General features: G+C 40.0%; 1 protein-coding gene across 4 annotated transcripts in view; it reads left to right on the top strand.

The window, feature by feature from the left end:
* HMGA2 (high mobility group AT-hook 2) overlaps positions 1–24,281 on the top strand; it is a 140,967-nt gene that overhangs the window by 39,747 nt on the left and 76,939 nt on the right. The window contains exon 4 of one of the 4 annotated variants that reach the window (XM_030820044.1): positions 17,062–17,208. The exons of the other annotated variants lie outside the window; for them this stretch is intronic. Within the exon in view, the coding sequence (XP_030675904.1) occupies positions 17,062–17,091 (30 nt within the window). The 3' untranslated portion in view covers positions 17,092–17,208. Of the gene's footprint in view, positions 1–17,061; positions 17,209–24,281 lie in introns of those variants that run through there. 4 annotated transcript variants of the gene reach the window in all.

The following is a 24,281-nucleotide window of genomic DNA, read 5'->3' as shown; positions in this document are numbered from 1 at the left end:
GGACACACTCACTACAAATGATTTTATAGTGTTTCCATTTAACACACATAGTAGCTTTTCTTATGGATTGTATGTGCAGTGCCGTTGAACAGAAGCATAAAATTGTCAGTGGCCTATATTTTTTAGATTATTTCACTATGATTAGAAATATTTTGATCCATTTTTTCACTTCAGCTCTTTTTCATATTAGTGCACACTTGATCCTTGAACAAGACAGGTTTCAGCTGGACGGGTCCACTTATATGCAGATTTCTTTCAGTAAGAGTTACACTGAGTGCTCCTGCCTCTCCTGCCTCCTCTTCCACCTCTTCTCCCTCTTCTGCCTCTGTTACCCCTGAAACAGCAAGACCAACCCCTCCTCATCCTCAGCCTCCTCAACCTGAAGACAATAAAGATGAAAACCTTTATGATGATCCATTTCTACTTAATGAGTAGTGAACAAATTTTCTCTCTTGCTTTTCTTATTTTTTTGTAGTTTACATGTAGTTTGTAAGGATGCAGTATATAATAATATCACATACAAAATATTTGTTAATCGACTGTGTTATCAGTAAGGCTTGCAGTCAACAGTAGGCTATTAGTAGTTAAGTTTTGTGGAGTCAAAAGTTTTGCATGGATTTTTGTTGGATTTCTGACTTCACAGGGAGTCAGTGCCCCAACCCCTGCATTGTTCAAGGGTCAATTGTATTTTTGTCTGATTTCATGAGGGTGAACTTTTTATACTATACCTTTACAGATAGAAATGAAAGTATTTAGTAATAATTGAACATATGTACAGTAAAAATATTATAGCTGTTGTTTTAAAATAATTATATTAAATTGAAATCTAAGTTAGTCTTCAGGCTTTTTAAGGTTTTCAAATTTAAACTGGAATGCGATGCAGAATGCGCTAGAATAACATTTCTCCATTTCTCCAGTGTCAAGATGGGAAGGCACACATTCTAAGCGTCTGTATCTCCATCTATTTTTCTTTTTTTTTTGAGATGGAGTCTCGCTCTGTCGCCCAGGCTGGAGTGCAGTGGCTCGATCTCGGCTCACTGCAAGCTCCGTCTCCCAGGTTCACGCCATTCTCCTGCCTCAGCCTCCTGAGTAGCTGGGACTACAGGCGCCTGCCACCACACCTGGCTAATTTTTTTTTGGTATTTTTAGTAGAGACGGGGTTTCACCGTGTTAGCCAGGATGGTGTTGATCTCCTGACCTCATGATCCGCCCACCTTGGCCTCCCAAAGTGCTGGGATTACAGGCGTGAGCCACCACGCCCGGCCATCCCCATCTATTTTTCACTAATATTCAAGCTATAGTTGCTGGCTAAAATGATGGAGCATCAGAATTTGTGAACTCTGGGAATCATAGCAAGTGTATAACTGCAATTCCTTTGTGTCTAAGGAGGGTGGACCTCTATATTAGAGAGAAAATTTACAAACGTTGGGGAAAAAATGGAAATTGAGATTGACTCTTAAGGAAACATCTGTTCACTCACTCAGCAAACATTTAGCCCACTGTGCTAATGCTAGGCACTGTGCTGGATATTTGGAGAGACACTGGAGAAAACTTAAGGTCCCTAGTCTTGTGGCTCTTACATTCTAGAGAGAGATTTTAAATGACGGCGTAGTTATTAAAAAAAAAAAAGATGATGATTTCAAGCCTTATAAGAGCAAAGAAGAAAAGTGAACCAAGTTAATGTAATGGAGAGTATTGGAGTAGGCGAGGCTGCTTTAGATCAGAGAGTCTGGGTGGACTTGACGGAGGAGGTCATGGATAGCCTTGCAGCTGGTAGACCTGTGGGCAACATTAACAGCAGATAGGACGAGAGGGTTAGGGGCTAACTGAGCATTCACCTTTGTTTTCTTTTTCCCCTCGGTTATGAGTGTGACAAGGCGGAACATCCAAGGGATATGTTGCAGGTGTCGTAAGAGTCAAGTAAAAGGCAAGATGATTCATTATATCCGTTCTTTTTGTGATACCCATGTAACTACCTATAAGCTTCAAAGTGAAATAAACATTACCTCTTCTACCTTAGCCTGCTTCTCATTCTTCATTACAAATTTAAGAAGGCAGTTATTAATGTGAATAGTCATTCTTCTTTTCAGCAGTGCTAACTTTAAAAAATCACTAGCACTTAGCTGAGATGCAGCTGACATGCACCAAGATTGCTTGCCATTGCCCTGTCAACCCATCTGAGTCAAATTTTTCTTTCTGCTGCTGTTTTCCTTCTGCTGCCGTCTTTCTTTCTGCTGCTATCAAAATGGGAACATGTGCCTTCTCATCTTGACACTGGTAGAGAGAGAGATTGAGAGATTGAGGGGGGAGCAATCAGTTCTGATTTTCTAGTTTCTAAACACTGCAGAAGAACAAAGTAGAGAAGAAAGAGGAGTGTGTGTGAGGAAAGAAATGGCAAGAGGTACATGAGATAACTTAGCAGGGAGTTAAATCACTAGCTCACATAATGACAAAAAAACATTGACACTAAATTGAGGGCCTGCCATTTTTGTTAACTGGTATCACTGAATGTAGCTAATGGCACAAGCTACGTAGAAACAGGCCCTTGTCCTGTTTTTGCAATGAGCAGAAATCTAGCCCACTGAGACATTGAGTTCTTTTCTAACTTTTTGCTCGTTGAGAACATCTTTGCTTTTGGATACAAAGGCAGCATGAAAATCCGGAGGCCTTCTCAGGAAGAGGAACTTCTAGGAACTTAATCTGTTAGTGGGAGAGCCAGGAACCAGCACACTTGGAGTGTTATCTGAGCAGGAGGAGTCAGAATTGGCTGGCCAGTTTTCCCTTAATGAGTGTTTATTATGTTTAAGCTACAGAACTAATTACTGTGAAAAGACATAAAGGAATGAGAAGACCAAAACCATATCCTCATGATACTGACAAATCAGTTGGACTGAGCACACATGAATCAACTGAAGAACACTCCTGCCAAGTTCAAGTTGTGTAAAAGTGGAGGATATGAGTCTTGTGGGGACACAGAGTTGAGGCATGAGCTATTAGTCAGAGCCGTAAGGCTGCCTGCAGGAGAAGAACTTTGGATGGAGTTTTGAAGGAAGTGAGGAAAAGATCTGAATTAACATATTAACACATAAAGCTTGTCATCTGAACAGGTCTAGAAGCATCTCGAGGGTAAGAACGTGCCTTTTCTTTCTTACACATTCCCAGAAGACCCACATTCCTCGTTGGGCTCTCTGTAACAGTATTTACTAAACACTTGAATAACTGGACATGGGCAGCATGTTGCTACGTTGATTAAAGGTTGGTCTTCCACTCTGCCACTGGCCACAGCACAAAGTAAAAACAGATGTCACAAGCACCTTATAGATCTGTCCCTTTTTTCTTTTGATTTTCACCCTCCTTTTGAGCTTTCTTTCTCCAATATTGCTTACAAAATAATCTTTCTGCATCTGAGAGGGAGCAAATATTCAGTAACTTTCTGCAGCTGTCCTCACTAAAGAGGAGAATCTGTTGAATGCCACTGGAAATGTAAGGATCTCTTGTGACAGTAACGTCTCAGGGGAAAACTAGTGGTTAGATTGTTAATTCTTTGAGTCTGAAACTTTTTTCATTTGCAGTGCAGATAAGTGCCTGATCTTGCAGTATCACGTTTCTAACTTCTTTGTTCTGGCTTCATTTTTTTTTTTCCAAAATGCCATTTTCATTTGTTCTTAGAGTTCAGAACATGTCAAAGAGCTTCTCTGAGCAGTAGGTGGTTTTACAGAGCCCACAGAGAAGGAAAACTAAATATCATCCCGGATGCAGTCCACTACGATCATGGAGGAGTCAGATTACTCTCCGGGATTTGCTGTGTCTGCTTGTGAAACAGGAAAGGGAGAACTGAGGCAATGAGTCACCTCATTTGGGCTCAAAACACCACCTACATTGAATTTGGAGAAAATTTGAAGCAAGAGTTTCTTTTTATACATAATCACCATTTTCTCCATGGTTCTTATCCAATTCAGTGCATCTTAAAGGATGGCTTATGGAATCATGATATAGCAGAAAAATCCAGGTACTATCAGTCTTGCCTGTTTCTACCTAACTCTTTCATTTAAACTCTCATAGAATCTATAGGAACTGTTAGCATCAATTTTAATGAGTTGTCAACTAAGTGATTAGTGGTATTTATTGGTTATTTTTGACAAAATAATGGAATCATCAAATTTTGAAGTTGAGAAGTAAAGTAAAAATTTGTGCCAAACCCCAAATGTTTTATTATAAACATTAATGCTGTCCCAAACTGCCAATGCATTGCATGGAACTGAGTTTAGCAGGTTACCATTGAGTTCCTCTACTTACGCTCTAAGAGGTTGGCATTGGTAAGCCGCTACACTTTCTTGGTCAATGAGGCAGAAACCCCTTTGCAAAACACTCAACTGATGAAAAGATTAGCTAGAATGACTCTAGGAACTGTTTTCTAAGGATCTGACTCATTGATTCCTTTTTTTTGTAGGGTTCTCTGGGCCAAGTTAGTTTGAGTATGTATCATTTAAAATAGGATATTACCATCACCATCATCATGTACATTCATAAATCAAAGCAAGATTAGAGAAGGAATATGGTGGATCACAGAGCAACTCAGAAAGATGACAGCAACAACTAGGAAATGAAACACCATGGTTGTGTTTCAGGAACCCTACCCAGCAGATAGGAATTACCATAGCTCCTAAAATTCCATCTGGGCAGTTGATGGAGCCTCAAGTAATCTGACACCATAGCCCGTGCTCCCCTCTTGCTACCTGCTGAAGTTAGCAGGGAAAAGTCAAAGAGGGTGCTGTCAGTGGGGTCAATTCTTAGGGATCACAGTGAACCACCCTCCATTGCACTGACTCTTTCCCACAAAAAGGGCTAGAGATAGCAGCTCTCCTTACGTATTTAAGAAAGAATGGTCAAAAAATACAATTCATATTTTATTCTGGTGTATACCATTCTGACAGTGTTTCACAATGTAGGTAATATGAATGGGAGTATTTAAATACAATCCTGTTTAATATTCTTAGCCAGTACTTATTAAATGCCTACCAAGCCTGGCATTGTTCTAGAGACCTCAAAATACACCTTTAAAAACACATTTTATTGACAGTTGTATAAATGAAGAAAACAAGCCTCAGGAAATTAAAGTAACTTGCACAGATACACAAGCTAGAAAGTAATAAAACTGAATTTTGAACCCAGGTTTGTCAGACTCCAAAGTCCATGATTTTCTGCTCCATGTGGCCAACCCAGTTAGAAAGATTATAAAAAATTTTAACAGTTTTTCAGCCCTTCTCACTTAGCTTTAGGATTAAAAGTATTGGTCATGATTTGCAAAAAAAAAAAAAGTAGTGCACAATATTCCAGCTATATTCAATAAACATTTGTTGAATACAACGTATGTATATACAGGTCGTTGTTACAGGTTTGTGTATAAGTAAACACAATATGGTCCTTAGCTTTCAGACCTTTCAGTCTAGGGGTAGATATGCATGTGCATACAACTTCTATTTATTTTTGAATTTCAACTATGTGTCAGGTGTTAGGCTGAGCACATTATGAACATTATCTTGATTTATTATTTAACCCTTGTACTAGCCTTGTAAGGTAGTGGTTTTCAAAATATTTTTGCCAAAATGTAAATAGTAAAAAACAATATGTGAAGCCTTTATTCCAACTAGGTAAAATAAGGAAGGCTTTACAAAGGAGACGAATGACACTTCAGCTGAGCCCTAAAGAATGGATAGGATTCTAATAGAACAGCTGGGGGCAGGCGTGGTGGCTCACACCTGTAATCCCAGCACTTGGGGAGGCCGAGGCAGGCAGATTACCTTAGGTCAGGAGTTCGAGACCAGCCTGGCCACTATACAAAAGCCCGTCTCTACTAAAAATACAAAAATTAGCCAGGCATGGTGGCACATGCCTGTAATCCCGGCTATTCGGAGGCTGAGGCAGGAGAATCGCTTGAAGCCACGAGGTGGAGGTTTCAGTGAGCCGAGATCTTGCCACTGCACTCTAGCCTGGGCAGGGGGAGACTCCATCTAGAAACAAAACAAAACAAAAAAACAGCTGGAAGAGGACTTTCCTGGGACAGGGCCTTCCATGTCATGTGAAAAGTAGGAGTAAATCAATGGAGGCAGGGAAATGTAGGGTGTATTTAGGTAAGAGCAGCTAGTTTGGATTGGATAGTGTATATTAGAGACATACCATGGGTGAGGGGGTGGATGTGGACACTGAACCTAAACGCTTTGTGGTAGCAGGTCACGGGGACTGTGCATACATGCTTAAGGAGATTGGATGTTACAGGAAATGAGAAGCTATGAAAGATTTCTAAGCAAGAGAATGACAGGTCAAATCTGACATGATTTAGAAAAAACGTAGGCTCAGTCAGAAGCCATAGTCTAATGACCAATGCATCATAATTATTTGCTACACTAATTTTCTTCTTTAGAAGTCAGCTTTTAAGATATGTGTTTATAATACAGATTTATACAGTTTTACATGGTTGAAACAAATAATAATAATATTTATTATGTAAGATTCAAATTTCAGTATCAACAAATAAAGTATTCCTAGGCACAGCCACACATATTGGTTCATGTGTTGTCTATACCTGCTTTCCTACTACAGTGGCAGAGCTGAGTACCTGCCACAGAGACCGTCTGCCCAATAAAGCCTGAATTATTTGCTATCTGACCCTTAAGAGAAGAAGTTTGCTGACTCCTGCTCTATTGCGTCTTTCTGGCCCTCTTAATCCATTTATGTAGGTTTCTTCCTTTTGTGTGTGAACGGAAAATGAATTTAAGTTCATTAGTAGAAGCAAGAAACCTTTAGCTTGGCCTCCAGGTATTATTTGTTTTCCTTCTCATGAGAATTTTGAATGTTCTATATCTAGATTCTCGAGGCTAAAGAATAATGAGGCAGAATATGTTTTCTCCATTACTATATCCCCTTCCTATGGGGATTCTGAAGGTGCGGTTTTCCCTCTACGTGAGAGAACTATATTCCTTTCCTAGGCAGATTCCATTTTAGTTCACACTCAGGCTGTCAGATGCACAGAACAATGTCACATGGGCTTCTTAATACCTCTTAAAAATCACTTCCAGTTTGACTTCTGTCCATACTTTACTCTGTTAGTTTTCCTCAGAAAGGCTTGGCAATAGCAGAATAATCTTTGATTACCAACAATATATTTAATTTTCCTATTTGATATGCTGATGCCACAGAAAATAACCAATTGCCTTATGTGCTTTGTAGCTTTGTGCTCCACTGCATCATCGCTTTCTTGGGTTTAGGGGTCTGTGGGCATAGCAAAAGAAGGTGTGACAGCCTGTCCTTGTTAGACTGAAGCCAGTCTGAAGTGGCAGGGAGGCAACAGATGCCAGCCAAATGAAACATATTCTCACATGCTCCAGATCTTTTGTCCAGTCCAGAGCCTAGTGTGACTTGGCTTCTGCCCCCTTCATCCTTCCTAGGGTCCCCCTATACAAAATCCTTTAAATAAGGTCACCAGTAACCTCTTAACTGCCAAATCCAGGGGACACTTCTCAGTCCCCGTCTTGATGTCTCTTCTGAAATATCTGACACATCAGCCACGCCTCCTTATTTCAAACTTGCCCTCCTTGGATGCCTGAAGGTAAACCTGTCCTGTGTTTCTTCTCTTGTCAAGAAGTTCCTTGCACCTGGGAGGCTCTTCTCTCTCTACCCGCCCTCTGCACGTCGCTTGTCTCCAGGGTTACATCTGAGGTCCTCTATTTTTCATTCCATGTGTTCGTTCTGAGTTAGCTCCGTGATATCTGTGTTTCAGTCACTGCCTGCATTGACTGACTGTATTCGTAGCTTATCTGAGTGCCATCATACACCCAGTCATCCTTGACTGTCAGTCTCCATCTTCAACATTTGCAAAGTTCTGCCATTTATTACTCCTAAAGGTGCCTGGAGCTGTATGTTTTGAATTTTCTTTTCCTCCATTCCCACTGCCACATTGTTTGTACAAGTCTTTATCATCTCTCAAACTATTTGCACCAGCCTCCTACTAGTTTTCCTGCTGCCTCTACTCTTCTTTGTCCAGCTTACCTCCATTATCACTGCAAGTGTTTTCTTCAAAACAGACGCTTTATCACTCTCCTGCCAAACATTTTCAATGGCTACCATTCACCCAAGGGATAAAGTCTGAACTTCTTATGTTGATTATAGCATTGGGCCTAGTTTCTAATCTTGCCTCCTACCACCCACCAGTTGAAATCTTCACTTCCCTAGGACAGAAAGACCCATTTTTCTGAAACTTCCATTAGGTCTTTCACACCTGTGCTCTGATTGGTATAGTCTTTACCTTTACTTCCATTTGGACCAATCTCAACACATCTCCCAAGACCCAGTTCAAATATGGTGCCCCCCGCCCCGCTCCAACCTCTCCTGAAATTATTTCCTTCCTCTTTGCCTCGTGGGAATTTGCACACACCTGAGGTAAAGGACATTTCCCCGTCTACTATAATTATTTGTTTACATGTTTTTCATGCATGAAACTATGTCTCATCTATCTTTGTATTTTCAATACAGAGCATAGTGTGTGCCTTATAAAAAGTATCCAAAGAATGAATGTGTCCAAGCCATGTGTCTGCACCTGTACCATGAGCCCTCTAGATTCTGTTGTCTGGTGTGTTACAAATAAATAATGCTTTGAGCACCAAATACGGCAGCCATCAGCAGAAATGGTTTATTTCCTTTTCTCAATATTTTTTTCATACTGAATCTAGGCTAAGTGTAGATGGCTATAAATAGTCATTCATGAAGTCAAATGCACTGGTGGAATTGGAGGATAGTATTTATCTTAGAAAAAAAGAAAGAAGGAAAAGAGGAGGGATGTCCCGCGTCACTATTAGTGAATCACATATATTATACTTTAATTTCCCTTATAAATATGAAAAGAGCTTGGTAGAAAGTAAGATATATAAAGCATGTCTACATGTGTTTTATGATGTGTATACATATATGTATGTAGATACATACATATATTTAAATGTGACCATTATCACATTACTCTGTTATATTTTACTATATTCATCCTCACAAAATTCATTGTTTTACCTCCAGTAATAAAGACAGGGAACTGAGGGTTTGTTTTCAAGTCTTGCTTGTGGTATTTGCCCGTGCTTGTGCAACAGTAACAATAATGGCAGAATCATTTATTAGTTGATTGAAAAGAGCAGGCACCCATGGAGGTTTAACATGTGGTCGCTGTCCTTATGGAATTCAAAAATCACACACCAAAAAAGGTAGGTAACAATATAGGGCAGTTTGAGGTATGCCAATTAATGGCACACAGTTAGTGAGATTTTGTTTTTTATCTCTCTATAGCCTACTATAGCACTTTGCACATACTGGATAAATATTTGCTGAATGAGTGGACAGTGAAACAGAAGCAAATTTGTACTAATTTTTCAATTATGTTTTCTTCCTTGTATGCATTAAACTAGAGTTGGGTTTTGGGCTGTGTTTGTTGACACCAGCTTGTTGGGAATAAGAGTAAGAATTTATCCTTTACAGTTTCATAGATCTCATTTATCATCTACAAGAAAAGAAAACTTATTTTTGTTTTTATAAACTTAAAATGTAAATTAATAAATATATAATATAAATAGCTATATAAATAATAGATATATGTAATGTACAGAATTTAAAGCTATATAAAGTCTACTACTTAGTTGAGGACTTTGTCAGTCTTGCTGAGACACATTGAGCGAAAATATATATAAAAACCTTTAATGATGTGAGGTGAATACTCAAGAAATTTTAATCATCTTCTTTTCCGTGGTAATGAATTATGCTCGTACAACAAAGCCTAGGTTTCCAGCAGGAGGGAAACCATTTGAAGATGTGCTGCCCTTTAGAAATTGTTTAGAACCTTTTTCAGAAGGAGGTGTAGTGTGACTCCAGGTGCCTCTCCAGGGTTGTTGAAGTGAGTGCAGGTGACCCCCATGTACTTGTTCTTCAAGCTGCTTTATAATAAGCAGCTCACTACCCCGATTTACCCACAGAACCACCTTAAGACTTGGCAAGATATCTTTTTTTAAAAAAATAAAGTAATGGATAATCATAGTTCAAACTCATTTGTTTTTCTGTGTGTATACATACAGGTAAACATTTTCACAAGTACGCTTAAAAATAAGAGAAGAGTTTAAAGATTTGCCCCAATGGGCTCATCTCTCCCTTTTCCAGTTTGGTGCTCCATTTCAGAAAAAGAGAGTCACATTTTGAGACAGATGTAGCTCTTTCGACAGATTTTTCCAGAGCAAGAAAATTGGGATCTCACACATCTGCAGTAGTTATTATATCTTCTCATCTCTCTTTATTCAACGAGAAAGTTTCCCCGCCCCTCCAGTAATACTCTTAGAATTATCATGTAGCTGGATGCTATGGCCATAATGGGTTTTATCTTGCTTTGTTTAATCACAGATGTAAAAACAAAAAGGAATGCTTATATTTAAATAGAGTTAATACAAGTAATTGTCCCAAAGTAGTCCCAAATTAATTTTTACTCCCCTATTCTCATATGAGAAAATATACTGACAGTGGCTCAGTACCTGCTTGCTTTGCTTGTCTTACTGGCAATAATACCAGATGTATTTTATTTAATTGAATAGCTGTATTCCTGAGTGAGTAAATGATCTTATTCTAAGTTGATCTATCTACATGCACTAGAACTTGCAGTTTATGACAACTGTTAGTTTAGTATTTCAAAGACTGTACTGTGTTGCAAAGAAGTATTTTATTCAGATTTTCATATACTCAGTTTTGTCTGTTTGTTTGTTTTGAGACAAAGTCTCTCTCTGTTGCCCAGTCTGAAGTGCAGTGGTGTGATCTCGGCTCACTGCAACCTCCACCTCACGGGTTCAAGCCATTCTCCTGCCTCAGCCTCCCGAGTAGTTGGGATTGCAGGCATATGTCACCATGCCCTGCTATTTTTTTTTTTTTTTTTTTTTTTTTTTTTAAGTAGAGACAAGGTTTCACCAAGTTGGCCAGGCTGGCCTCAAACTCCTTACCTCAGATGATCCGCCCGACTTGGCCTTCCAAGGGGCTAGGATTATAGGTGTGAGCCACTGTGCCCAGCCTTGTCTGATTTTTTAATACTAGGCCTACATAAGCCATTAGTCAACTTTCTGTGAGTTTGAACTACCAACTTGGTGGATGTTTTTCTTTTTTTATTTGCTTTGTTTCTTTGAATTATTTTTACTATCATTAGAGAATGGGCAAGGTTACTTAGTAGAGAATGAGCTCATCTCTGCTACTTCAGCCATTTTTAGAATCTGATTTTTTTTAAAAGTGGTTGGAGGAAAGAAATGAAACTGCATTCAACTGGACTGACCTTGGTCGCCATTATCATGGGGATTGGTGAGTTTTTCTCTTTGTTGATGTCTTCAGTTTTCAACAAAATTGCTTCTTTGGAAGTTTTTGCTTTTTCTCCTAAACTGGTTATATAGGAATGTAGTAGGTACAGGTCATTCCATTGTATAAATGCGTGTTTATAAATGATTTACTTAGCTGTTCCAGCCTGTTAGTTAAATATGTATTTAAGGCCTGTTTTTTCCAAAAAAAAAAAATGTATATATAGAAAAAAGAATAGAAGCTCATAGAATGGATACTGAGTTGCTGAAAATTAGTCAATCATTTGAATTTAAATCGTTTCAGGAGTTTTTGCATTAGGAATTTATACCATATACTCACTCTGAAACCATGGCATAAAAAGTATAATTAGTCACATCTATTAAAACAATGAAAGAAAATATTTGGTAATTTTCTATTAGCCAATAAGTTACTTTGCATAAGGCAATTGTGAATACTCTTTCTCTTCCTAATCTTAGTATGTACACAACTATACATTCAATATTTCTTTCAAGAAAACCAAATCCTACAACCCCAGAAAGAGATTCTAATTTGATTGTTCTCCATTTCTCTTTATATCATTTATAAAGCAGGCAAAACAATTTCTGGCCTCTGATTTTTGAAAACCATAAAATAATTTCACCACTTAAGCCCAAACTTTCTAAATCAAATTTTTACTCTAAGAACAAATACTTTCACCATTTATAAACCTTTCAAATTAAGGTTTTGAGTAGAACTTTCCAGACAGCCTTCGGAAACCATAGCAACACATGTCCCTAAAGCACATTATATTATATGGCGCTCTACCATAGATGCCCAGTATTTGCCACAGAAGGAACAGAACTTGTCTTACCCCATGAATAGGCCAATTGGTCAGTGGAGGAGTGACAGGTGAGCAGTCAGCAAGGTGCTGGAGGAAGGTGGATGTCGGGGGTGTGAAGGTTTAGCACTAGAAAAAACTCCCACTCGGGGCTCTGGATTGCTGGGTGCTTTCTTTGCAGCCCTGGTTTGTGAAGTGATTTATGGGCCATACATCACCTTCCTGGTTGGCTTTGTTGACACCTTGTCACATTCTTGCTTGGGCTTGAGGAATTCATTGTTCTTGTTTGAACTGATAAGAACAAAAAAAAAATGAAGAAAGAAAAAAGAAAGGTTTTCTCACTGAGACCTTGGGAAAAGCTAAGGGGTTGGAATGTTGACGTGGAGCGCAGGCTGCACTTTCCCAAGCAATGCAGCCCTGCGTCTGCTGGCTGCTGCAGCAGCAGGGAAGCTTTGCCATTAGGAGTTCTGGCGGAAGCTTTATTTGCCCCGTGGAAGTAGTTTCCTGGCTTAGAGCTGTTCCTTTTTGCTAGAATGGTACTGTGGAGAGAGGCCTTAGGAGGGGTCAAGGAGAGAGGTTTTCCTTTGAGAACTGGGAAACATAATGGCTGAGAGGAGATTCCAATGGGAGGTAAAATGACCCCGGTCACTGGGAGAATGTAAAACACACGGTGACTTGATGTGAGCTGGTCTCTCCAAAGTTCATCCCGCTGTACAGCATGCATTTTGGGCATGGTGCCATGCTGACCTTTCCCCTTTAATGTGTAGTGCCCCACGCTTCACTTAGTATTTTGGCAGCCTGCACACAGAGGCTGGCATTTGAGCCCAGTGCTTTGAAGAGAGCAAAAAAGTTTCAGAATGAGAACTCTTCAAGTCACTGGCTATACATAGGGTATCATCTCCCATGTCAATGGAGCAATGGATGACCTGCCTGGTTTTTTTTTTTTAGGCCTCTTCCCTTTTGTCTTTGCTTCAAAAAAAAAAATTAGTAGATTAAATTACTTTTCATCCAAGAGAAGTAAACAGGTCAGATCCTATGTTCCATATCATGGGATTGTAAATGCTCATATTTCCTTTTGTGAAAATATGTTTTCTTTAAGAGCAGCCAAGCATGAACATACTGCATTCACTAATATTCTTTGTCATCATGCTACTGTTGATTGAAAGGAGAAGAACCTACTTGCACCCCAGCCAAGGGTGAGGTGTCCCGGGGAGTGTTCACACTTTTGTGTTATACTGTTAACAAGTTCATGTGTAATGTAATAAATCACTTTACCTGGAAGCGCCATTCATACATCCCCACTATGAACCCCATTTTGAATTGGAGCCATAGAAAACTATTTTTAAGCTTCTTAAAATGGTTCTCTGCAACAATGTTTCTTGTAGAATGAGGATGTATAAACTTGTTATAACATACTTGACTTTCCAAGTGGTCCCTGTAAACAAGGGATGCTTGAAGAACTGACAAGCTAGGTAGCCAGAGATTGGGATTGAAGAGCTGACATTGTTCTAACACTGAATGCAAATGGAAATGACCTAATACATGTGTAATAGTAAAGCTAATAAACATGTAACTGTATAGCAATTGCAGGTTTAAAATAAGAAGCGAATTTTGGAAAGCGCACACTTTTTCTTTTGGGTCATCTACCTTGCTATGAAGTGATACTTTGAATAACATTTAAATATCTAAATATATGTATTGCCATTAATATTGACATCAAAGTTTCAACACATATCTGTTTTTAAAAACCTACAAGCCCAGTTTCCCCAGTTTCTTTATAACTCTGATGAGCCTGCTAGTTCTGCCTTTGCTTTTTTCCCAACTTGGAATCTACCCTGGTTTCCAGAATTAGGTTTATTGACAGTGTTTCACTGCTCTCTGCTGGAGAAGCCCAAAGCCAAGCCAGGCATCTAAGGCTCTAATGACTTGCAAGGAATGCAGGTGAGATGGCTCAGCTGATAAACTCCCGGCCTCTGAAATTAAACTCAACACAAGACTTATTCATACTAGTCGAAGATCACAGTTTACAAGCTGTTCTGTACAGGCTAGAAATGGGTTTCTCAGAGAGTAGTACAGGTAAGATAGAAAGTGTAATACTGCCTAAGCTCCAATTTCTTACTTTCGAATGTTGTCCTTTGTAAAGATATCCTATATAATGTCGCACAGAAACTGTGCAGTTTCTCAAGTCAATTTTCATCCTTCCATTTTTGACACATAGGTATAAACTTAATTCTGGTATGTACATCTGAGACAGTAATCAACCATTCCCCTGAAAGAAAAAAAATAAAGAGCTTTTTTAATTTTTGAGACAGTATCTAGCTCTGTCGCCCAGGCGGGAGTGCAGTGGCATGATCATGGCTCACTGCTGCCTTGACTTCTCAGGCTCTGGTGATCCTCCCTTCTCAGCCTCCCAAGTAGCTGGGACTACAGGCATGTGCCACCATATCCAGCTAATTTTTTTTTTTTTTTTGGTAGTGATGGGGCTTTGCCGTGTTGCCCAGGCTGGTCTCAAATTCCTGGGCTCAAGCAATACACCCACCTTGGCCCTCCAAAGTGCTGGGATTACAGGTGTGAGCCACCATGCCTGGTAATAAAGCGCTTTTAACCAAAATATATCAAATTTGGAACAAACTATATATAAAGTTTTTTTCTTCTAAACTTCATATTTAGTATGTGCATGGCCGGAAAAAAGAGAACAAGAGTATTTACCAAGTAAGCAAAAGTGTGTTATGACATTTTTTTTCCTGAAACTTTTCTAGGTAGGAATAAACATTAATTTACATCTTCATTTGCATGAACACAAAACTCTACTATAATCTAGATGCTATACTTCTCAAATTTAAAACAAAAACAGTAAACACTTTAGGTGAATGTTGTGTTAAATGTCTATATTGAGCGTATATGTACACATATATTTATGCATATGTGGATGTGTGTTTATACATATATTCTATGTATATATCCTTGGGTGGGAACAGGGAGCAAAGATCTAAGCATAACATATCTCCACAGGGATTTATGTTCTTTTCAGTCTGGTATCTTTTAACTTGAAAACAACTCAATGAATAGAAATCATAAAAGCCATCCTTACAACAGCATTAAAGTGCTATTCTATTCTGCAGCATTCCAAGTGAATTATTGCTGTGCTGTCAAAGAAAACAAAAACATTTGAGAAGGACTGTTTATTTTACAGTGGTTGACCAAAAGTATGCAAGTGGTTATAAAAAAATGTAGACAGCTAACTATGGGAGGTGCCACTTGCACATTCTGAAATCCATTCACAAACCTTTGACACTAACTCTTGATCACTGGAGATAATATTAGAAGCAAAGCATTTTTCATGGGGAAAATCCTAGCACTTTGAAAGCATTTCAGGCCAAAGCAAACAAATAAAACCTCTATCCCTCATCCTATATCACTGGCATCTCCTCACTCGCAGAACCTAATGGCATGATTGTTTTTTCCCAAGAAGAACAAGAAAACTTTGCAAAAGTATTTCTCTCAGAGGTTATGGCAATGAAGGATTTTTGTGCCATGAAACATGTGTTGCCCTTTGTATTTAAAGATTAAAATAAAAACTGCTGTTGACAATGTTAATAGATTCTTTCATTAAACAAATATTTCATTTTAGAGCTATATGGGAAATTAGAGACCTCAAACACAGTCCCTGTATATTAAAGATAACAAAATGCATACTTCGGGAAGATAAATGACTTGCTTAAGCTCACACAGCAGGTAGCATGGAAGGATGAGTTAGAAGTACTAGTTCAGTGTTTGTATTTGTATGTTTTGCCTCAGAATCAGACAATATACAGTTAAGACCTCATCGATTATCTCCCGGTAAATGCTTATTTAATGTTTAAGAATTTTCACTGGTGAAGAGATTCTTACTCCAGGAGTCTAGGTCTTGGAGTTTAGGTTTCTTTTACTTAAAAAAAAAAATTCCTCTGATAAGTGAGGATCCATTTAACTTTCTGGTAGATCATTAGGTAACTTTCAAGAAATGAGAATAATCATAACTGGCTCTATTTGTCCTTAGCATGGGTTGAAAGATATGAAAAGTCCCTTGATATGACTGGCACGATTCTATCCCATAAAACCACTCATAAATATCGGTTGAAATAATGCCTGTAGGGAAAATTTTCAAATGTCCTTTCTGTCAATGCAGAAATGCCAGTGCAGCTTGTTTTCTGGGTGGTATGCAAGTTGTAGACAGGCACCACATTTTGGACATATTATGGTGGTGCAGTGAATTGATAGGCAGTTTACCACCATTCCCATGTATTAGATTATGTGTACCTCTGGCTCTCCTGACGCTTTGCCCCCAAAGTGGAGATAGTGAAAGAGAAGGAGAGAGGGAGAAGAACTCCTCACATATGTGCCCCTACCTCAGCAGCTCCTCCTCCTTGTCTCTGAGGGTCTCCAGAGTTTAAGAGTTTGGTGTCATGTTGGCCCAAAAGACTGTTGTCCTTTTGACAGCTCGGCTGTTTGTGTCTCCAGAATGAAACAGAATCAGATTTTTTTCAGATGTAGCATCTGCCTTCCCTCCAACATCCTTGGATTAATCACGTGCTTGCTGGCCAGGATATGTAAATAAGACTTGGCTAAAAAACCCTTAAAGGATTATGAAGCAATCTTGCTTAATAGTAGCAGAACAAAACAAAACAAAAAACCACTCCAACAAATCCTCCTGTGTGCTACCAAATAATGGAAAGATCCAGTTATGACTGGAACTGTCCTGGCCTGAGTATTGTCCTAGACCCAGAGGGAGCGAAGGAGGGAGGGAGCGAGGGAGGGAGAAAGAGAGAGAGAGAGGAGAAATATGAGAGGAGGAGAGAAATTGCTGAAGGAGAGCTTCACTCACTGATTCTGCACACATTCCCTCCCAGTGGTTGCTAATGAAGAGCCCGTGCTGGTGAAGGAAGCCTGCTGATCCCGGAACTGGCCTTGCGCGCATGTGGTGGGATGACAGACACATTCCCTTCCTTGAAGTGCACTCTTTTCCCTTGCACTCAGAGGTGGCCCGAGAGAGCCCCAGTAGGTCTCGGAGTGTGTTCCATGCTGCAGAAGGCATGGAGAGATTCCAATTGCGGGGGTTCCTCCATAGCCTTTGCAGCTGAACGTCTCCATCTCCTGTCCCTGGGCGGTCAGTCGCTGGCATGGCTCTGTGGAGTTTTACCTCCCAGTTGTCTATCACCAAAGCTGTCCACCCTGTCCGGAGGGGAATGAGCGTGGAAACCCCTGGCGGCTGTACTGACAAAAGCAACCTTAGTCAGTGACAGAGCTGGGCAGGCGGCGAGGTCTTGCGGGCTGGCCTTTCTGCTGCTGGTAGGAGGATCATGTGCTGCTATTTCGGAGGCTCCTGCCAGTTGGCCCCTGCCCACCTTTTCTGTTCATATTGAAGCAGCCAGGAACTGAGAGAAAGAGGAAGCCTCGGCTGTGCTCTGGGCTGCGCTGCCAGGGTTGCGTCTGTAGTAGGTCCAGCAGCAAAAACAAAACAGGGCAGAGCCCAGGGAGGCCCCAGCCAGAGCAGCTGAGTGTGGAAACAAAGCAGCCTGCCCGCCCTGGGAAGCTGCCGCAGGCTGTGGAAGGGAACTTGTAGAGAGGCTGCATCCTCTCCAAGCTGGGAAACTGAGGCCTAGAAGACATGTGACATATCTGAGCAGTGACCAAGCCAGGAGTAGAAATGTCTCCTGAGGGCCTGTCCTCACTGCTGTTTGGTTTTAATCGCTCAGCTCTTAATAGTGTAACCCTGGACAAGTGACTTAGTCTCCCCAGCCTCCATCTCATCTGTAAAATGGGGATGAGAAAATACCTCTAAGGGTTGTTGTGACAATTAAATGAGAAAGTATAAACAAAGCACTTGGCACAATGCCCGGCCACTTAATGGGCCCTCAGTAAATGTTGGCTAGTTATGTGAACCAGAACTTGAGATGGAAGTGAAGCAGAAAAGATAGGGAGTTGTTCAAAAATACCTGATCTGCTAGGGAACTATTTTTTAAAACAAGGCTGCTTTTCACAAGGAGGGGTAGGCACACTTGAATTAAGATCAGATTGATTATATGTTTTTGTTCAGCTTTGATGTTGAAATGTTTAATCAAATGGCAGACTCTGTCCCGCTTCCAGGAAGAGCTCAACTCCAACTAGGAGGAAGCAGGTAATGTGAGCCGTGGCATCTTCCCCGTTTAGATTTCCTGAATCTTTGTTTATCTTCTTTGTCAATGTGCGTCTGAACCTTCCCAACAGAGTTTAAAATGTTCAACTTCAAAGTTACATTCTGATGGAAAACACTTCCTAAGAGGCTGAAGGCTTACTCTGGGGGTGAAAGAAGAGGAAAGGCGATGGATCACACCACATTTGTGGAAAATGTTAATGCTATGTGATCTTGCCTCCTTAGACCCAGATAGATGCAAAGGATAAGGAACTCAGTTTATAACAACAGATACTCCAAAAGTGCTTTGCATCCTGTTCTGACACTAACTGGTTGTGAATCACTTGTTAAAGATAAGGGTAACAACAATACCATTTCTTGAGCCCTTACTGGGTGTCTGGTACTGTGCAAAGTACTCTCTCTATATTACCTCAGTTTCCACAACAACTTTATGAAATATTTCTTCCTTTTGTGATGAGGAAAGTGAGACTTAGAGAGAAGTTAAATAACTTGTTCAAGATCACTCAGCTAATAAATGCTCCTATGCACTTGGTCACTGTTCTATGTCCTGCTTACCCCTTAATGTTAACCTTAATCCTAACTTGAATTTAGGTTAATGTGTATGCACTGCTGTTTTTTCACCTGCAAATCAAGGGCTGTGCTAACAGTTTTGCTAAGGCCACTTCTTTGAAAATTGTAAATATTTCCAGAAAGAGGCACAGTTTACAATAAACATTCTTGCTTTCCAAATAAATTCTCCCCTATTAAAATCAATGTACCAGTTATTTTCATACCTATGTATTGTTTAAGATAGAGAGTTCAGGACATAATTGAAAACTGGGAAAAATAATCTCATGGTTTTGTTTGTTAGTTTGAGATGTAGTCTCACTCTGTCGCCCAGGCTAGAGTTCCGTGGCCCAGTCTGAGCTCACTGCAACCTCCAACCTCCCAGGTTCAAGCAATTCTCTTGCCTCAGCCTCCCGGGTAACTGGGATTACAGGCGCACACCACCACGCCCAGCCAATTTTTGTGTTTTTAGTAGAGATGAGGTTTTGCCATGTTGGCCAGGTTGGTCTTGAACTCCTGACCTCAAGTGATCCACCCATCTTGGCCTCCCAAAGTGCTGGGATTACAGGTGTCAGCCACCATACCCGGCTCTCATATTTTTTTATATACAGATTGAATATCCCTAATTTGAAAACCTGAAATCTGAAATGTTCCAACATCCAAAACTTTTTGAGCAGTTACATGATATTTGAATGAACTGCTCATAGGAACATTTTGGATTTCAGATTTCCAGATTAGAGATGCGGAACAGGTAAGTATAAGACAAATATTCCAAAATCTGAAGAAAATCAGAAATGCAAAACAGTTCTGGTCTCAAGCATTTCAGACACTCAGCCTGTATTTGCATGCTCATGGCTGTTGGGAAAAATTAACATATTCACCAAATTGTGCCTGGTCAGTTGATAATGATTTATCAATATTAATGCACAAGTATATCTACTTTTGCTGTCAAGGGCAAAATTTAAACTTTACTTGCACCAGTCTTTATCTCTAAGGAAACTTGTACATTTATGCATGTAATTTGGTATCCTCAAGGTAAAAAGTCCAAATAGTCAGCATTATTTACTAAGTGAAATTTCTCTATTAAGATTTTTCATGTCCTAATGGAATTATGCTTCTAAATTCTCAATATTTATTAGTATTGTTGAAATTTTGTGAATTAGACTTATCTAGATTAATATGTACTAGAATCATTACCTGTATGAACCTGGACGAGTTTCTTAATCTATCTGGGCCTTAGTTGCCTCAGCTACAAATTGGGAATGAAAATGGTATCATCATATTATAATGGTTGTTGAGAATACTAAACGAGTTAATTATGCAAAGTGCTTCAAATTGCTCCTGGCACATAGTGCTATATGTGTTAATTAATTGTATTAATCACTTGTGACTTCCAATTGATTCTATTTTAATTGATATTCTATAATATAATTTGCTTCCTTCATCACTCATGTATACAAATTAAATTTGTATAGAAAGTCTTCTCTTCTAAGAAATTTTCATTCTTCTACTTCACCCTCTGTTTAGCTCTGTAGTAAGTAATTTCTAACTGCTTATTTATTCCTTAGAACTCTATCTAGAGAAGCTTTTGATTTTAAGCTGTGACATATAATGGATGAAATTACAGTCATTGAATTTATTTTCTCTGAATTACAGATTATTTTAGGTAGAATTTATCTTCCTTTTTTTTCTGGTGCCCAAGTCTTAGAGAAACATGTTTTCACCCCTGATCATGATAAATAGTGGGTTTTTTAAATGACATCACGAGATACATATTTCTCAGATACAAAGGATTGTTGTTATGTTCTTTTGGCCAGAAGACACTCGTCTTCCTGGGAAATGTAGCCACAAAATGCTGGGTTTGAGTTTTATTAATATCCTTGTAGATTAAAAACAAAATGTTTTCCCTCTAAGTTTTTGTTCTTTTCCATTTGGCAAACCCGGTGATTTGCCACATGAGCCAATGTGTGTCTCATTTGCTTATTTTCTTGTGCACTAGCAGCCCTGGTGATAGCATCTGGAATGTGTGCCGTCCCTGGGAACAAATAACATGTTGGAAAATGGTTTACTTGGTGGATCGCTCATGCACCTGACAGCACATGCCACGTATCTCAAGCCATTTGCCTTTGGTACAAGTAATTTTAAGATAGGCTGCCTCTCCCCAAATTTTTGTCCAAATAATAATAATAACAACAATGATAAGAAAAGATTTTTATAACCAGTGACTTTGAGAGTCAAATTTTCAAAAATTATTTTAATATTTGAGCTGATGATATCAACTATGCCATGAAATTTTGTTTTGTTTTGAGGGAAATTACTCAGTTAAATGGGGAGGAACCCTCAGTTCCGGGAATTGCCCACCCCTTTCCTGGAAAACACATGAATAAGCCACCCCCTTGTTTAGCATATAATCAAGAAATAACTTTAAATATCCTTAGTCCAGCAGCCCAAGCTGCTGCTCTGCCTATGGAATAGCCATTCTTGTATTCCTTTACTTGCCTAATAAACTTACTTTCACTTACAAAAAAATTACTAGGTTAAACTGAATCAAGAAAAGATCAGACTTTGAAAACTTGGTTTACATATATATTATATATGTTGCTTTATTTTCACCATTCTTAAAAACTGTTCATTGACGAAGTGACACACAGATTTAAGAGGTTAGGAGACCGAGTGGAATTTAGACTGGACTGTTCTTAAACTGCTTTCAAGCTCACATTTCACTTAAGGGTAGGGACTCCCTGTCACCCTTAGTCCCTGTTTCCTCCTCGTGGGGAGCTTCTTTCTTTCTTTCTTTCTTTTTTTTTTTTGTTGAGACTGAGTCTCGCTCTATCACCCAGGCTGCAGTGCAGTGGCGCAATCTCTGCTCACTGCAACCTCCACCTCCTGGGTTCAAGCGATTCTCCTGCCTCAGCCTCCCAAGTAGCTGGGACTACAGGCGTCCTCCCCATGCCCGGCTAGTATTTGTAGTTTTGGTAGAGATGGGGTTTCACCATATTGGCCAGGCTGGTCTCGAACTCCTGACCATGTGATCTGCCTGCCTCAGCCTCCCAAAGTGCTGGGATTACAGGCGTGAGCCACCACGCCTGGCGGGGAGCTTCTTTTGATTCATCATTCTTGCAGGGAATTACTGAGAAGGACATGAGCTAAAAGACAGCACAGAGGTGTTCGAGGAAGGAGGTATGAATCCAACCAGGCCAGACCATTGAGTTCCAGAGAAATTTCCAGACAAAGCTTCTCAACCCACCAGCCAAGACCCAACCCACAGCGGTCACTTTCACTCTGTCTTATCTTGAACATACTCTTGCTTTTTGAAGGCACAGTCTATAGAATTCCACATTTTCTGTTTTATTCATTGCCTTCCTCAGTTTCCCTTAATAAGTAAGCAAGACTTGAACTACAGGTTATGAAATTCTTGGGATTAATGACTAAGCTAATTTAGAAACAAATGCATGTTCCCCATGGCCCAAAAATGTAGAAAGCCAATTACCTAACTCTATCTATTTGGCAATTTAAATGATGTGTTTTCTATAAAGAGTTCATTACACAAATGCTGACGGGATTGCCCCCCCCCCATAAAATGGATGATATTTTAGTGAGGCATTTCAAAGACGAAAGAGTTTGATGACTTGGTCTAAGGCTGGTTCAATGAAGGCAATGAAAACCTTATCTTGGCTATCCTTTTTCAAGTTGGCATTCCAATGAGTCACCGTATGGAAGAGGATTAAGAAAAATATTTTGTACTTAGGTTAGGCACAGTGCTTCACACCTGTAATCCCAGTACTTTGGGAGGCTGAGGCCAGTGGATCACTTGAGGTCAGGAGTTCGAGATCAGCCTGGCCAACATAGTGAAACTCTATCTCTACTAAAAATATAAAAAAATTAGCTGGGCGTGGTGGTGCGAGACTGTAGTCCCATCAACTCAGGAGGCTGAGGCAGGAGAATTACTTGAACCCAGGAGGCAGAGATTGCAGTGAGCCGAGATTACGCCATTGCATTCCATCTCAAAAAAAAAAAAAAATTTACAGTTAGGATTTGTAAAATTCTAAAAATCTTAAAGAACAATAGTTAAATCTTACCTTCTATAATTAAAATAATTAAATATTAAGGATTCTTTGGAGTTGCTTCATTAGGAGCTTTACACAAGGTATCTTACTAGCCAATATTAGCCTGCCACAGGTAAATTAAAAAAAAGAAAGCAATGACAACAACATTTGAGTTTGTTAATCTAATTGCCCCTTCCTTGCCATCACTCCAAGGCATTAATGTGTCTTTTAGATGACTGCAGTAAGTTTTCTATTAGAATTTCCTCTGCATCTCTCTCATACATGCACACACACACACACACACACACACCCTAGCCGTTGGTGTTTCTGAGGTTATGAATCCCCTTTCCATAGCGGTTTGGGAACATAGGATATAGTTTATGAGTTAGGGAGGCACAAATATGTTCTTAAAAAGAAACCTTCAAACCCACTGGGTGCAGTGGCACACGCCTGTAATCCCAGCACTTTAGGAGGCCGAGGCGGGTGGATCACTTGAGGTCAGGAGTTTGAGACCAGCCTGGCCAACATGGTGAAACCCTGTCCCTAGTAAAAATATAAAAGTTATCCGGGAGCAGTGGTGTGCGCCTATAATCCCAGCTACTCAGAGGCTGAGGCACGAGAATTGCTTGAACCCAGTAAGTGGAGGTTGCAGCTAGCCAAGATGGTGCCACTGCACTCCAGCCTGGGCGGCAGAGTGAGACTCAGTTGCCCCCAAAAAAAGAAAGAAAAGAAAAGAAACCTTAGAATAAAACTACCTTTGACTCATAGACTCATTCATCCAGTAGGAATAGAGTGCCCGTGGTGTGCTCTTTTTTTTTTTTTTTTTTTTTTTTTGAGACAGAGTCTCACTCTGTCACCCAGGCTGGAGTGCAGTGGCGCGATCTCGGCTCACTGCAAGCTCCACCTCCCGAGTTCATGCCATTCTCCTGCCGCAGCCTCCCGAGTAGCTGGGATTACAGGTGCCCACCACCACGCCCGGCTAACTTTTTGTATTTTTAGTAGAGACAGGGTTTCACTATGTTAGCCAGGATGGTCTCTAAACTCCCGACCTCGTGATCCGCCCGCCTCGGCCTTACAAAGTGCTGGGATTACAGGCGTGAGCCACGGCGCCCAGCCCCGTGGTGTGCTAACTCTTATGACAATGATGACATAGGGACCGAGGGACCACCCTCCCGTTAGAGATGCACCATGCTCAGCGCGTCTAACTTCGAGCCTGCTCTTTCCACCAATAATCAGCTGCCTTCTGTGTCCACACTAGGAGGAAGGATATATGCTTGATATCTTGTTTTATTATACTGCTGAATTTCATCATCACCTTACTCTTACCTACAAAAAATATCCAAAG

This window comes from Nomascus leucogenys, chromosome 10, assembly GCF_006542625.1.
Source record: "Nomascus leucogenys isolate Asia chromosome 10, Asia_NLE_v1, whole genome shotgun sequence".
In the NCBI taxonomy this organism is placed as follows: Eukaryota; Metazoa; Chordata; class Mammalia; order Primates; family Hylobatidae; genus Nomascus; species Nomascus leucogenys.
The sequence above is the reverse complement of the archived record's forward strand: the minus strand, read 5'-3'. Positions and strand labels throughout refer to the sequence as shown.